Source organism: Hibiscus syriacus, unplaced genomic scaffold, assembly GCF_006381635.1.
Source record: "Hibiscus syriacus cultivar Baekdansim isolate YM2019G1 unplaced genomic scaffold, ASM638163v2 tig00110831_pilon, whole genome shotgun sequence".
Lineage (NCBI taxonomy): Eukaryota > Viridiplantae > Streptophyta > Magnoliopsida > Malvales > Malvaceae > Hibiscus > Hibiscus syriacus.
In genome coordinates this window covers 4,827,671-4,842,832 of record NW_024062882.1, presented here as the reverse complement: position 1 = coordinate 4,842,832, position 15,162 = coordinate 4,827,671, and the positions used below count along the sequence as shown (strand labels likewise).

Genomic DNA, 15,162 nt, shown 5'->3' with positions numbered 1-15,162 from the left:
AAAAATAAGTGTCTAAAGTCTAAACTATATTTAAAGTTGATTTTTGTGGTCTAAAGAATTTTTCGTTAAAAATAGGTGTTTAATGTTTTTTTCCATTACATTTTCAGGTGTTTACCGTTAAAAAAATTTGCTAAGTGACACATGTCACGATCAGATTTTTTAAAAACATATATATATTTAAATAATATTTTATTTTTAAAAATTCAAAAATATAAATGTGAAACATGTCGCTTATCGAGTTTTTTTTAACGGTAAACACCTAAAAGGTTAAAATAAAAAATGTTCAACAACTATTTTTACCAAAACAAATTTAGATACTAAAATTTAACTTTAAATATAGTTTGAACACTCATTTTTACATTAAACTTTTATTTTAAGTAAAGGTTTAAAAATGTACTCATATTCATTTTCGAATTAAATATGATGCATTGAATTCTTTAGTAACTAACCAAAATCATCCCCAACGGAAGCAACAATCTAAAACTAAGCACTCGGTATCACTGATGTCGCGATGTAAGGATCCATGTTCGATGTCGGCCTTCTGTCTCTGAAGTAGCCTGTCAGTGACAATGACCATGAATGTTAAATTCAAGGATTTCAAGAAATTGTGCATTGATATAATAGTTAGGACATTATTAGCGCTTATCTTTTCGGGCCTTCTCGGTGTCACGGCCAACACGGATAGAGGCTCCCCTGTTTGCAACACCCTGATTGCAAGCAAGGCGGTATTGAGTAATAAGTAAATGGGGATGTGATATGAGAAATCAATGTCACTCTGGCTTACTGCTAGAAAGAGAAGTGCTGAACTTACCCATGAGAATTTAAACCTTTTAATATGAAAATTTAAAATATTATTGTTTTCATTGTTCCCTTCAATTTTTCCCTAACAAAAGATAAATTTTCTATAGAAGAGGGAGCCAGTCTTGCACCCAACTCTGTTTTGAGAAGGTCAACGAGGAACAGTAGTTTGCACCGTTTTGAAATTAATTTATCATATAATTAATTAAATACAGGTAAAAATACTACGTCAATAATATATATTAACTATTAGTTAATTAATATTTTTTATTTAACAAAGACTATTTTAACAAAATATAAAAATGTTGAGACTAAAATGTTAAAAAATAATAGATTGACAAAATGATCATTTATATAGATATTCACAGGAAATTTTATTATTATCCCCTAAAAGTTAAAGTCATAAATCAATAAACACTAATAAAAATTATTTTCTAATATTGTAGTAATTTTCATAAAATATTCATTAAATAAAAATATATATATTAAAAAATAAAGTGATAATGCTAAAATATAGCTTTGATGTTGGACTAAGTAGCCAATTTGACTCATATTCTTTTTTTAACCTCAAATATTTCATTTTAAAACAAAAGATTGTAACATTTACCAAATAGTCACGTTAGCTATTATTCTTTTTATTTAGAGCATTTTTACTCCCAACATTTCATTGTAGGACAAGAAGACCCCTATATTTTAGTGTTGATCATTAATTAACTAACGATTTCATCAACAAATAGGCCTTTTTTGTCCGAAAATAAAACATTAAGGACCAAAATGCTCAAAAAAAACAATAGATGTCAAAATAATTATTTAGTCAAACGTTTGGAGCAATTTGTGTCATTATGACAAAAATAAATGGGTAAAATACATCATAAGTCACTAAACTATGTCAAATAATATTTTTTGTCAACAAAATTTCAAATATTAAAAAATGGTTACTAAACTTCTAAATAATTACACAACGGTCATTAAATTCATCAAATCATTACAAAAATGGTAACTAAAATCATAAAAATATTATATAAAGATCATTAAACTTATCGAAATTTATTTTATAATAGTTTGATCAAATGAATGATTATTTTGTAATATTTGAAGGTTTGATGGTTAAAAAGATTATTTTTGCATAGTTCAATGACATGTGCTTTACCCAAGATAAAAGGAATGTGTAATTAGGGATGAGCATGACAACCGAACCTGAGGGGTTTCGACTCAACCCAACCTGATCCGATCGGGTGGAATTTTTTAAAAATCCATTTCGATTCAGTTTTTTAAAGGTAATGTTCGGGTCGGGTCGGGTTTGGGTTTAGAGTGAAAAATACTCGACTCAGTCCAAAAAAATATAATTATATCTTATATATTTAGGGATAATTACAGTAATATCCTTCTATTTTATTTTTTTCAATTAAATCCCTATTTTAATTAATAAAAATAATATTTTTTATTATTTCGGATCGGGTCAGGTCTGGTCGGTTTTGGATCTTATCTTGAAAAGTCGGGTCGGGTGGAGGGTATATATATTTCGGGTTGGATAGGGTAGGGTGGAGGGTGTTAAATTTTCAGGTCGGGTCGGGTTGGTCGAAACTCGACCCAAACCCGACCCGTGCCCATTCCTAAATGTGCTTTTTACTAAAAATTTGAGAAGCGTAGGTACTCTTCGAAGATTTTAGCCATAACTGATTTATGCTGCCGTACTGTTGCCATGGCCTCTGTTAATTAACAGCTGAGTAGATTTCAATTGAAAACAATTTTTTTTAAAAATTTCCATTTTATTTCATCAACCAAACGGTAAGCGAATTAGGGTTTCAAATCTGGCTTGGGCGGTTAGAGATTGAGCTCAGATCTCCATTTTCTTTTAATTCATGTCATTGTAATTTTATCAGGTACGTTTGATCCATTCGTTATCTTACCATATCCAGTTTATTTTCATAGTGATCTCAATTACATACAACGCGATCTAATCTTTTCCCTTATCGGATCTTCAAAATGGATCTCTCTGTATATCGGTCATAATTTGTTGCATTCTGGATTTTTTTTCACATTATATTAACGGAGTTATTTAGTTTCCGTTCGATTCACGAGAAAATGGAACGCAAACTGGTTCAATTTGTCTTTCTTAAAATTTGTACGCCAAACAGAATAGCTAATTAGCTGCTTTTAGGTTTCAGATTATTCTTTCTCTTTGTGACAGGATTCGTGATCTCATCTAAATAATATATAATTTCGGATTTCCTATGCATTCTGCAGGTTTATACATTGTCAAAGAATTTCATCGAAGATTGATGAAAACAGTTTAGAGGCAATGTTGCCGTCCAGGTTTTCTTTGTTTGGAGGCGGGGGATCAGATAAAGGTAATTCTGAAGAAGGTGATAAGAAGGGATTGAATCCGACACTAAAACTGCAGACAGATAGAGATGTATACAGACCTGGAGATTCTGTTTATGTTACAATTGAGATCTGCAATCCTCTTACCAGTGACTATTCTGGTAGTGGTGTACCTTCGCTTTTGATTGAAAAGCTTGGGTTCGAAGTCAAAGGGATCGAGAAGTTGGACACTCAATGGTTTGCCACCCAAAAACCAGTGTCTGGAACGAAGCAAAGGAGAGGTTAGTATACTGCATATGTGAATATTAAAGAGATTGAATTGAAAAATCTTATTTTTCCATGAGGGCAAAGGAGTCATTATCAGTATAAAGAAGTTTATCGAAATTGCTATCATCTTTCATTTCTTCTCAACTTTTAGCATTCATGTAATTTGTTTATATTGAGCAATTTAGTCTACATTTTTGTTACTTTTTTTTCTCCATGGATATGCATAGAATTGAGATTGATACCTGAAGAAAAAGATCATATTGTTGCAATGCTCTTCTACACTTTTTTAGTTTTAATTTAAATATTTTTTTTACTTATATTATTGCTCTTAATCTTATTTCAGGCGAACATGTTTTTTTGGACTGTTCAACACAATCAATCATTTCAAATCAGATTGTGCCGTCTGGCTATGCAAAAACTTGTTAGTCTATTTCCTGCTTTTTTCTAATGGTTTAGTTGATATATTTAAGTGCAGGCCTGCAGGGGTGTAAGATTCTTCCTCAAAATATGTTAATATGCTATTGATGAGTGTTTCTGTATACTGGCCATGCTGTCTCAATGACTCTGTCATCATGTTTTGGTCAAACCCTGGTTTTGCTCATTGAAATTGTTGGTTGAAATTACCGTCTGGAATAATACTTCATTCAGTTCATTGACTTGTTAGAGAGAGAATAATGATTAGAAGGATGAATTTTATCTAAGAGAAAAGCAGAAGTGCAAGTGCCAAGTATATTATCAGCAAAAGAGGATAAATATGCAGAAATGCGATTTCCAAGATGAAATCTAAAGTACATTATTGATAACTGTCAGCATAACTAATCGTGTGACAGTGGCCGTCAAGTCATGCATGTTTTGAATTGAACACTTTTGTTTTTTGGCTAATAGTATTTTGTTAACCCTTGCTGTTGTTAAATGTTGCAGCTTTCCACCATACTATTATTTCGATAGTCTGATTTAACAAGATTCATTTCTGTAACTGACATTTGACATTGATATGCAGATCTTGTACGGGCTGTGCTTCCTAGCCTTATACCACCATCTTACAAGGGTTCTACCATTCGTTATTTATATTATATAGAGAGTAAACTGTTTGTTCGATGGCTGATTCTGGAAAATGGTCACTCCAGCAAGGATTCAGTAGATCTTACTGAAGTGGTTGGTTTTACTTAATCTTCATGGTTTTATTATGGATCCCCAAATCATCTTCTGTTCTTGTCTTTCAGAACTATAGATATTTGACTAGCTAATAGGCCTAGTGCTCCTGAAAATAAGAATTCTGTTAAATTTCAGGCTTTTATGCTTGTTTCATTTTTTGTGCACTAGTATTTAACATTGATGACATTTTACCAATTTATCCTGTTTATCCGGCTTATTATTGAATATGTAAAACCATAACTTTGCACATATGGACATTTTGTCACATATATGCATGTGTTTCTTTGCATTTGTTCTCATTCAGATCTCTAGATCTTGGAATCGGATTGAACTTGTTGATGTCCGAATCCAGTGACCAAATTGCATATACTCTCAAGAGATGATATTTATGAACTTTGAATCCTTACAGGAGGCTCGTGTCCCTTTGCAAGTGTGGGTAACTCAGAAAGGAAATGGTTTGGTAATGGAAGATGGTCAAAGTGATGGTAAGTTGCCATATTTCAAGTTTACCATCATTGTTACTAGTTACTACCTCCTCTCTATATCTTTTTTTTTTATAGGAATAATAGGCCTCATTAAAAACCTCCCTCTTAGTTACCTCTTGAAAAGAGTAACTAGCGGAAGGAGGAAAAGAGTGCCTTAGTTTATTGAATATAGAGATTATTACAAAACAGTACACCGAAGACCTTACAATTAACCGATCCCATCCTTAGCTAATATATTTGCTTCCCAATTACAACCCCTAGGAATCCAACGAATAATGACCGCCCTCACTCGAACTAAGGACACAATATCTAAGACTAGGGAACTGAAAAAACTAGGAACTGAATTTGGTAGCAATATCCAGTCTACTGCAGATTTGCAGTCACTTTCTATGATCAGTCTTCCTTTTTTAGCCCAAGCTGATGAAAGGAAAAAGTCTAGGCCTTTTTTAATAGCTTTCAGTTCAGCCAACGGAGGAGGTTCTGGACCAATATTAACAGAGAAAGTCGATAAAATGATACCATTACAGTCTCTCAAAAGACATCAGACCTGACAGCCCCATCCACATTAAACTTAAAGAAATCTGTCGGGGGAGGATGCCAAAGTCTCACTTCTGTGATTATTCTTAAGAGCAAACTTGTTTGCAATTGAGGGGTCCCCTATCAAGAAATCCACTGGAATTTTAAATAGTGGAAACTTAGCTAGAAACCATTTAGCCAACCTAAATCTTATTATGAAAAAGAGAGAGGTTATATCAAGGCTATAATTCTCAAACACAATTGAATTCCTTGTTTTCGAAATAGACCAAAGAACTACGGCTGGGATGAACTTCCAAATGGGTGAGTCTCTCTTTAAATCAGACCAAGAACTCAACAAAACTAGTGGATCATTAGGCAAAGCTGTATAGATGTTCCAAATCCTTAGAAATCTGTTCCAAAGATCCCTTGCAACTGAACATGAGAAAAAAAGATGCTGAACTGATTCGTCATTCATTTTACAAAGTGGACAAAGAACGTCTTCCATAGGAACCCCCTATTCTTTAACTCCAATTTGACTACCAATTTCTTGTGAGTGAATTGCCAGAGGAAGGTTTCTACTCTAGGAGGAGCCAAACCTGTCCATACCAACCTCTTCCAAGAAAAACCCTCATCTTGACTATTTGATAAGGCCAACCTGCAAGATTTCACTGAGAATAGACCATCCCCCTTCCCAGACCAAGAAAGAAAATCCTCCATTGAATCAGATAGATTAAAACAGTTTATTGTTGCCAAAAGTTCGACCCATTGGTCTAATTCCCAATCACATAAGCTCCTTCTAGTTTGAACATCCCACACCCACCCATTTGCATCAAAACTACCAAAATCTGCCACCTTACCCCTTTTGTTGTTAGATAAAGCAAAAATCCTTGGAAATTGCGTCTTCAAGGCTAAGTCATTTACCCAAACATCATTCCAAAACGAAATAGACTTACCATCCCCCAATTGAGCCCTAGTATGATACCTCAAACAAGCTCCAATGTCATCATCTTTCAAATAATTGTTCACAATACTTTTCCAAATCCAAGAGTCTTGATTCGAAACAACGTTAGAAATTGACAAGGATAAAGTACTAGCATGATTTTTGCTACATATCATCCTTTTTCCAAAGTGATTCCTTCTCATTTGCAAATTTCCACACCCATTTACCCAACATAGCCCTATTTGCGATATTCATATTCAAAACTCCCAAACCACCAGCCTCCAAAGGATTGCTAACTGTCTGCCAGTTAACACAATGCATATGATTTTTGTTTGATCTTTCCCCCCAAAGAAAGTTAGCCATCAAAGAATTAACTTTCTGCCTGACTTTGAGCGGCATTTTAAACATGGATAAGAAGAAAATCGGTAACAAAGACAATACCGATTTTATAAGCACCAGTCTGCCCGCCATTGACAATGAATTAGCCTTCCAACTAGCTAGCTTACTGTTAAAATTCTGTATAACCGGTTCCCAAAGTACTTCAGAATTTTTCTTTGCACCTGTAGGTAAGCCAAGATATTCCATGGGGAAACAGCCCACTGAGCAACCAATTACATTCGCCCATTCATATAAGGTAGCATCTTCAACATTTATACCAAACAGATTACTCTTCGAAAGGTTTAAGTGCAGCCCTGTCATCAAACTGAAGATCCTCAGCACTCTTTTGATGTTTTGGATATTAGACAGAGAGTCATGACAGAATAGAATAAGATCATCAGCGAACTGAAGGTGAGTTAAATGGAAAGGATTAACTGATCTACCAATGTCAAACCCATGAAAAAGTCCCAAATAAGCAGCTTTAGTCAACATTTTATGAAGGAGTTCGCCAATTAAATTAAATAATAGAGGGGAAAGACTGCAGCCTTGTCTTAACCCTTTAATCATTGGAAACTCTTCTGTAGGAGACCCGTTAACAAGAACTGAAATTGATGCTGAAGAAAGACAATATTCTATCCAAGAAATCCATTTCTCCCCAAAACCCATAGCTTTCAATAATTTAAGAAGAGTCGGCCATTCCACCGTATCATAAGCTCTTCGAAAATCCACTTTGAAGACTATCCCTCTCCTCCCTTGCTTCCTCCAATAATCTATACCTTCATTAGCAATGAATGCACAGTCTAGCAGTTGTCTACCCGGAATAAAAGCGAACTGGTTAGGACTTACGAGGTCATTTATGCAAGAAACCAACCTTTTGGATAGAACTTTAGAAATAATCTTATATAGACTGCCCACAAGGCTTATTGGCCCGTAGTCTTCTAAACTTTCTGGATTAAGTTTCTTAGGTATAAGGGAGATGAATGCATGATTAACTCCGTGATCCCATTTTCAGCCATTATAAAAGTCACAGACGAATTTCATGATCTGCTCCTTTAACAAAGGCCAATACTTGAAAAATCCCATAGTAAAGCCATCAGGTCCAGGGGCTTTATCACTAGCTAATGAAGAAATTGCTGCCCAAACTTCCTGTTCTGAAAACCTCTCCTCAAGACTATCTCTTTGCTCCACAGATAGCATTGCGAAAATCAGATCAAATTCCCCCACTTCCAGCGTAGTAATCATATTATATGCTCTTCTGAAATAATCCGAGACATGAGACTTAATCTGAGCTATATCTGTCAATTCCACACCCTCCACCTTCAAGTAGTTAATAGCATTAGTTCTGTTTCTGTTCAAGGCACTTAAATGGGAAAACCTCGTGTTCCTGTCACCCTCTTTTACCCACCTCACTCTAGACTTCTGGCACCAAATGCTCTCCTCTATTCTGTGCAGTCTCCATAACTCGCTTCTGAGAAACATTAACTGGTCCCTATCTTGCTGAGAAAAGGCTGCACCTTGTGACTTCAATTCCAAATCATTAATTTTGGAATCAATATCTGAAATAGCCTCTGAGATCCCCATATGATTATTGCTGGACCAATTTCTTATCTTCTTTTTAGTACCTTTTAGTATGTTGAAAATTCCCCTACCTCCTTTCTTCTTTTCCAGATCAGCTAATGAATTCTCAACCAAAATGTCAAAACCTTCTTCCTTCAATAGATAATTAAAAAATCTAAAAGGTTTGGGGCCCCAGTTCTGCCTATCTTCTTCCAGCACAATAGGATTATGATCAGAGAGAGATTTGGGTAAAATTAAATTTCATAAAATAATTGACAAGTACTAGGTGGTGACTTTCGCTTTTTATAAGATGGATTATGTTTTGGTAGTCAAGAAATTTTCACTAAGTTTTGAGAAATGAATGTAATAACTTGAACAATAAAGCAGGAAGACACAGTTATGTATGTAAACATTTTATTCTTGAATTCTATGTTACCTTGACTTGGGATGAGTGTTGGATACATGTTCCTTATACTGTTATGCTCAACTTTTTTCCAAGTTTTTATTTATATTTGGAGGATCACAACCCATACCCATGTCAATGTATGTGTCAGTCACCAGTATCTGACATGACTACTTTAGGAAAATGAAAAGTCCAGTTAACATGGCTGGGGTTTGGTATAAGGAAGAAATTAAATAAGTCTCAACTACAGTTTGTGATGGGAGTCGGTATACTCTGCATATCAGAATATAGAAAAATGACTATTTTTTTCATTTTTGATGACTCAGGCATTGTTCCTGCTACAACCATCCAAACAGATATTTACTGGAAAGAGATTGATGGAGATTCAGATTGGGTACGACTGTTAGTAATGCTGCTATGTGCTAATGCTTTTGACTTACTCTTTTAGTTGAATGATAACTGAAAAAATGTGTTACAGGCCAGAGTGAGTGACCTGTATGACAGTATTGAGGAAGGGTATGAGAGCTCAAGGGATGAAATATCTTCTGTTTCATCCTTTAATCCGTCAAAGGAACATCTTTATAAAACCTTGAGTTCCCTATCGTTGCAATCATCAGCAGCCAGATCTTCAAATAGAGATGGTCCATATCATGAGGGAGACCTTTTGAGTTTATCTTCAAATGTAGGGCTTCCACGGTTATCGATAGCAGAGGTCTTGCATGATTCTAGTCCTGGTAATTGTTCTATACTTTATTACACGGTGTCACTATTTGTTCTGAATTTGTTTCCCTCCTTTTGTCATTATGTTCTCTTGTATTTCTTTTCTGTTGGATTGCTGTGGTAACTTTTAAGTTTTTAAGCAGACCTGCAGAAGCAATGCTAATCAATTGATCCAAAATATGTTTTCTGGTTCTTAAAATGTCTTTTGAAGTAGATCTTTTCTTGCAGACATATCATCAGCCATATCTCCAAGACAGAAGCACACTTCTACAAGATCACTAGCTGGTAATTATATAACAGGGGTAAATTCTGCACTCGGCCCAGGAGCTAATGAACCTTTAGCATGTAAAGCACCAGACATTCTGCCCCCATGTTTGTTTTCTGTTTGTTGCTAATGAAGCATGAATCTAGCCTTGAACTGTCTCATAAGCTGATCCTGGTAAACTTATTTGTTACCAATATTTTCTGCAGCAGAAGGCTTTATTCGAGGAAGGTCATATAATATCAGGATGGACGACCAAGTTTTGCTAAGATTTTCCCCTAAGAACTCTGAGTCCACTTATTATTTCAGTGATATGGTAATATCAGTTTTAAGCTGTAGCTTCTTTCTCCTTCAATGAATTTGCATCCATTGTTTCACTTGTACTTATAATTATCTGTTCCAATAACAGATAGGCGGGACTCTTACTTTCTTTCATGAAGAAGGTTCTAGAAGATGCCTTGAGGTACTGCAGATTATGACCAAAGCAAGCGATAAAACTATGACCTATTGAATTATGAATCTTGTAATTTACTGGAATAATTTCCATTCTGTAGGTTACAGTCACGCTTGAAACTTCTGAGACAATAAGTCGTCGTTTTGTTCATCCTTCTAGAAGGAATTCCCCAACAATTACTAAGGTGTGCCTTTCCAAAATTTTGATTCTACAGTTACGTTGGACTCATGAATTAGAATATTGATTTTCATAGATTAAACTCAATTACATGCTTAGTCTGTTTTTTTCGTTCATGAAATCTGTGATAATTTGTTTCACACACATTCATGCACTTTTATGCTCAGAAAATGGCACATTTGCAAATGCTTGTTGGTTGTTAAGAAGTTTTGTATTGCTAGAATCTTTTTTTTTTAATTTTTAGATAGTGTTCGTCATCCCAAAAGCTTTCATTTTCTAGTAGGTTTTACTCGATTATACTTCATAAAAGCACATTGAATAAACCCTTTTATGATTTTGATAAAACCATTCCTTTACTAAGAAAAGAAATAAACTTAACTTGGGAGTAAAATAATGATTTTTCAAATTTTGTTTCTTGTAATTCTATTTCAATACATATTGCGTAGAACACACCATTTGTATCAGTTCGGCAGTTTCAAGCCGTTTCTTTTGTGAACCTCCATGACTGAAAAACTGAATCCTTTCCCTGCATATTCAGACAGCTATGGTAACATTGTTTATTGATTATTGTTCTTTTAGGTCCAGAGTGATCATCATGAGGTTGTTGCTGATTTGATACAGACAAGTTTTCTTTTTTCTATTCCCATGGATGGTCCCATGTCGTTTTCCACTTCTCATGTCTTGGTGAAATGGGTTCTAAGATTTGAATTCTTCACTACTCCCAAGAATGTAGACTGGACAAGGTATGACCATTTGGTGGTACTCTCCAATAGACTTACTATCTTATCAAAAGAGTTTATTACTAATGGTCGAAGATTATCAAATGTCTTGGAAGTTCTTTTTCTTTCCTTTTTAACGTAATCGTGATAATTTTCCGACAACCGGCTATATATAGTTTCATTCCAAAAACTTGCCATCCTATTTAATAGATTTTTTATGATATGATTTGTCAGTCGAATTCTCTGTAAATTGTTATCTAAACTCGGAAACTTCTTTTGGCATAGAGGTTATATTTCGACTCCGAAGTTGAAATGGCTTGCCATTAGTGTAATCTATGCTTTTAAGTTTTATTGAAATTTAGAATATTTATGCTTCTTATGTTGCCAAATATGACTGTTCTTAATCATGAATTCAGATATGAGCATCCTCTTTTAATAGAAGGTAGAGACAAATGCGAATGGGTTCTTCCCATAACAGTGCACGCACCTCCGGCCGGAGCACCAGCTGTTTCCCGTTCATGGGGTGAGAAACCTCTCTCCTTAGAACCCATGTGGATTCATAGTTGAAGGTAAACCTGTTTCGAATCTGTTAGCGGCTGGATTTCTGCACAGTTTCGAATGCGGGTGAGGAATTTCTTGTAACTACGCAGTCTCTAGGTACATTAACCATCGCAACGACACGAGTCTTGCATAATAATTCATCGTGAGTTCTCTGGGAGTTTTGAACTCGGTTTCTCATTTTTATCCAGTAATCGTTGTATAAGACGTTGATATTCGGGTTTTGTTGCCCGAAATTGCATTATTTTGGAGTAGCTGGTATAAGTCCTCTTATTGTTGGGAAGCAAATGAGAGAACATAAACTCTCTTAAGGATGCTTTTTTCATTAATATTATTTTTAATCTCAGTATAAATATAATTATTATGTTTATACTCATTGATTAGATTAACCTGGAAAAGACAAACCAACTCCCATTATTTTATCATCCTAAGCATTACCAAAAACCACTCTAAATAATACCATCACATCTTCCCCCTTACATCAATATGGTTTAACCCCATCTCTTAAGAAGCAAGACATTCAATTATTGTTCTTGAGGTATGCTCGAAGCTCCGATTCATGTCGCTCGGTCAAATTCACCTTTAAACCATGCTTCATGTACATTGTCAAGGCAAGTTTTGGCGCAACGATGTGACCTTTCACCACCTTCACGCGGTAGCGATACAAGATCGAGGCGGCCACGAATTTCATCTGATAATAAGCAAAATCTTTCCCTAAACAAAGTCGAGGACCGCCGTTGAATGCGGTGAATTTGTAGGCCGACTCGCTCATATACCGGCCGTCTCTTAACCATCTCTCTGGTTTATATTCTTGGTAGTCTTTTCCCCATATGGCTTCCATTCTACCCATCGCATAGATTGCATAGATGACTTTTGTACCTTTCTTTAGCACTGTTCCATCTGGAAATACATTGTCTTCAACAACCTGAAAGAAACATAGACGGAAAACTAGGTTTAACAATCGATGATCGAATCGATCGATTTTAGGTTCAACTTGTCAATTTAATATAGATAAACGAATTACTTGCCTCCTTGTGATCAACTGGAACCGAAGGGTACAATCTCAGAGCCTCTGATAATGAAGCCTGCAAATAATCCATCTTCTTTATCTCCTCTGGTCTAAAAATCAATGGACTCTTCAAGTCGTCTCTTTCATTAACGATTCTACTAATCTCTGCAAGAATTTTTCCCTCGGCAATGGGATTCTTTTCCAGCAACCAGAAAAACCAGCTCAACGCCACCGAAGAAGTATCCCTTCCGGCAAGTATAAAGTTGACACAAATATCACGCAAGAACTTTTCTGAAAATGGCTCGCCTTGTTCATCTTTCAATCTCATGAACACCGTCAACAGATCCGATCTTTGCTTCTCGTCTTCCTTTTGTAACGACAGTTCCTTTTTCCTTGTCCGAATAACTTCTTGTGCGAATTCGTCGACACCCTTTATCGATCTTTTCAGCTTCTTTTCAGTCCCTAAATCAAGACATCTCATGGCTTTCCATACGCATGTCGGGGTGACAAAACGTAGAACCGTCGCCTCGGTGGCGTCTTCGAATGCTTTGGCAAATGGTATTTCGGGCAATCCAGGACGGAGACAGCCAGGGTCGACGCCAAAGGCTATCATGCAAACGTTATCAAACGTTAATCTCAAAAGAACATCTTGCAGGTCAATGGAGGTCGATTTGTTCACTACATTTTCCAGCACGGGCAAGAGCCTGGCGTGGACGAGTTCCACCAACGACTCGGACGTCAATTTCCGGAACTTCGCCGAATGGAACTCGATGCTCGCCGTTTTCCTCTGCCGTTGCCACGTCTCGTCGTCGGCATTGAATATCCCATCTCCAAGAAGATCACGAACAGTGTCACGAAAATAAGGCCCTTTGGGGAAAACAGAGAACTTGGTCTTGAGAAGATGCTCGAGGTTCCGTGGATCAGACGTAACCACGCAGTTGAGGCTACTAAACCACGGACCTTTGAACTCGAAAGTCCCGTTTTGCTGGCAAAGTATGTCCGATATCCACTCGTACATGTCGGCCCGGACACCGGTCACCAACGACGGTAACATTCCGAGCAAGGGCCAAACAGGGAGACCATGGCGTCGTTTTCGCCCCAACGAATGTATAACAACAAAAACCACAGCAGCAAGCATCAGCTCCACAACCTGAAGATATTGCAAGAAAAACAACCTCCTCCAAACAAAGTTTCCGACGAAACCATCGTCGGAAAACGAGGAAGACGAAGTTAAATTCACGATAGGGTTGATCATCGTTTTAGTATGACAAAAGAAAGAGAGCAAATTTTGCATGGGGAATTTGATCAGTGAGCAACGCGTCAATTATAACAAGAGAATTTGATGTACAGATAGGCAGATGGGCAAGGCGTTTCTTCGCGTGCATGTTTTGGCCCGAATTGGTTCGATTTGGTGAGCTGAACTTTGAGTGTGTAAAATAAAAATGTTTTTCATTTTTGAGACAAAAAATTGTCGAAAAAGTTTCACTCGATTAAGGAATGTTTGGCGAAGATGAGCAGTGGTTTTTTTTTTTTTTTTTTTTTGACGATGTGGGACGGAAAGTGGGTGGGGGGCTGATAACCTAAGTGCGACTGTTTTTCTGTTCACCGCAATGTCTTGTTGTTTAGTTTAGTTTTAGTTTTAAGGTTGCTGTCTTTGGATGTTGACTATGAAATTATTTTAAGAATTGTAGATGCAAGATAGCACCTGGCAGATACATATTAGAATAAAATAAGGTAGTCTGGTATCATTACTATCATTACTTTTTCACCTACGCCTAGCTTCTAGAACAGGGATGGATCGAGAGATGTTAAAAGACCGTCTTATTTTTTAGACATTTTAATTTTTTTATACTTTAAAATATTTTATTTATATTTTCGGTTGATGATCTAATTTAGTATCTATAAAATTTTCCAATTTGTCGAAAACATTATAAATTTAAATCATTATATATATAAAATCTTACGTTTGTTCGTGTTCATGAAATCGCTCTGTATTATTATCTCATATGCTATAGTATACTTCACATGCCTTTTTAAGAATTTATTGTAATATAAGTTCATGTATATTTTAGTTATAATTTTATTTATTTATGAATTCATTAAACTATTGATTATAATCGTAATCAATATTTATGTGTTAATTATACTTATAATCTTTCTTTTCTTTGAACAATGATCATTGTATTTCACTAATAGAAATTAAAGAATGAATCAAAATTACAACACACTTAATTATAAAGAGAAAAATTAGGATTATATTCACCAAGAGACCCTTACAAAAATAAAACTATTAAACCTAAAGTTACAAAGAAAAAATGAAACCTTCTTTTAATAATGACGACCAACATAAAAAAAAAACCCAATAACTTTAGTAAAAATTTAGTGTTTATGTCGAACGATACGTTTTACGAAGTGATAAAGAAGTGTTGAGTGAACCAA

At 35.5% G+C, this 15,162-nt stretch overlaps 2 protein-coding genes across 3 annotated transcripts; one reads left to right on the top strand and one right to left on the bottom strand.

The window, feature by feature from the left end:
* The first annotated feature begins 2,526 nt into the window (after positions 1 to 2,526).
* Positions 2,527 to 12,002, top strand: LOC120142920. Of its 2 annotated transcripts, none has more exons than XM_039157384.1 (13): positions 2,527 to 2,681; positions 3,046 to 3,404; positions 3,734 to 3,811; positions 4,391 to 4,545; positions 4,955 to 5,030; positions 9,151 to 9,218; positions 9,303 to 9,558; positions 9,785 to 9,889; positions 10,016 to 10,122; positions 10,216 to 10,269; positions 10,361 to 10,444; positions 11,017 to 11,180; positions 11,573 to 12,002. In XM_039157384.1, exons 2-13 carry the CDS (start codon positions 3,101 to 3,103, stop codon positions 11,721 to 11,723), a joined length of 1,602 nt encoding a protein of 533 aa, XP_039013315.1. In that variant the 5' UTR covers positions 2,527 to 2,681; positions 3,046 to 3,100; the 3' UTR covers positions 11,724 to 12,002. The 2 variants fall into 2 exon arrangements, with proteins under 2 accessions (XP_039013315.1, XP_039013314.1); XM_039157383.1 differs by having other exon boundaries at positions 9,773 to 9,889.
* Positions 12,003 to 12,110: 108 nt separating this feature from the next.
* Positions 12,111 to 14,012, bottom strand: LOC120142919 (cytochrome P450 86B1-like). Its single transcript, XM_039157382.1, has 2 exons — positions 12,743 to 14,012; positions 12,111 to 12,639 (listed from the first exon to the last, which is right to left on the bottom strand). Exons 1-2 carry the CDS (start codon positions 13,976 to 13,978, stop codon positions 12,235 to 12,237), a joined length of 1,641 nt encoding a protein of 546 aa, XP_039013313.1. The 5' UTR covers positions 13,979 to 14,012; the 3' UTR covers positions 12,111 to 12,234.
* Between the last annotated feature and the right edge of the window lie 1,150 nt (positions 14,013 to 15,162).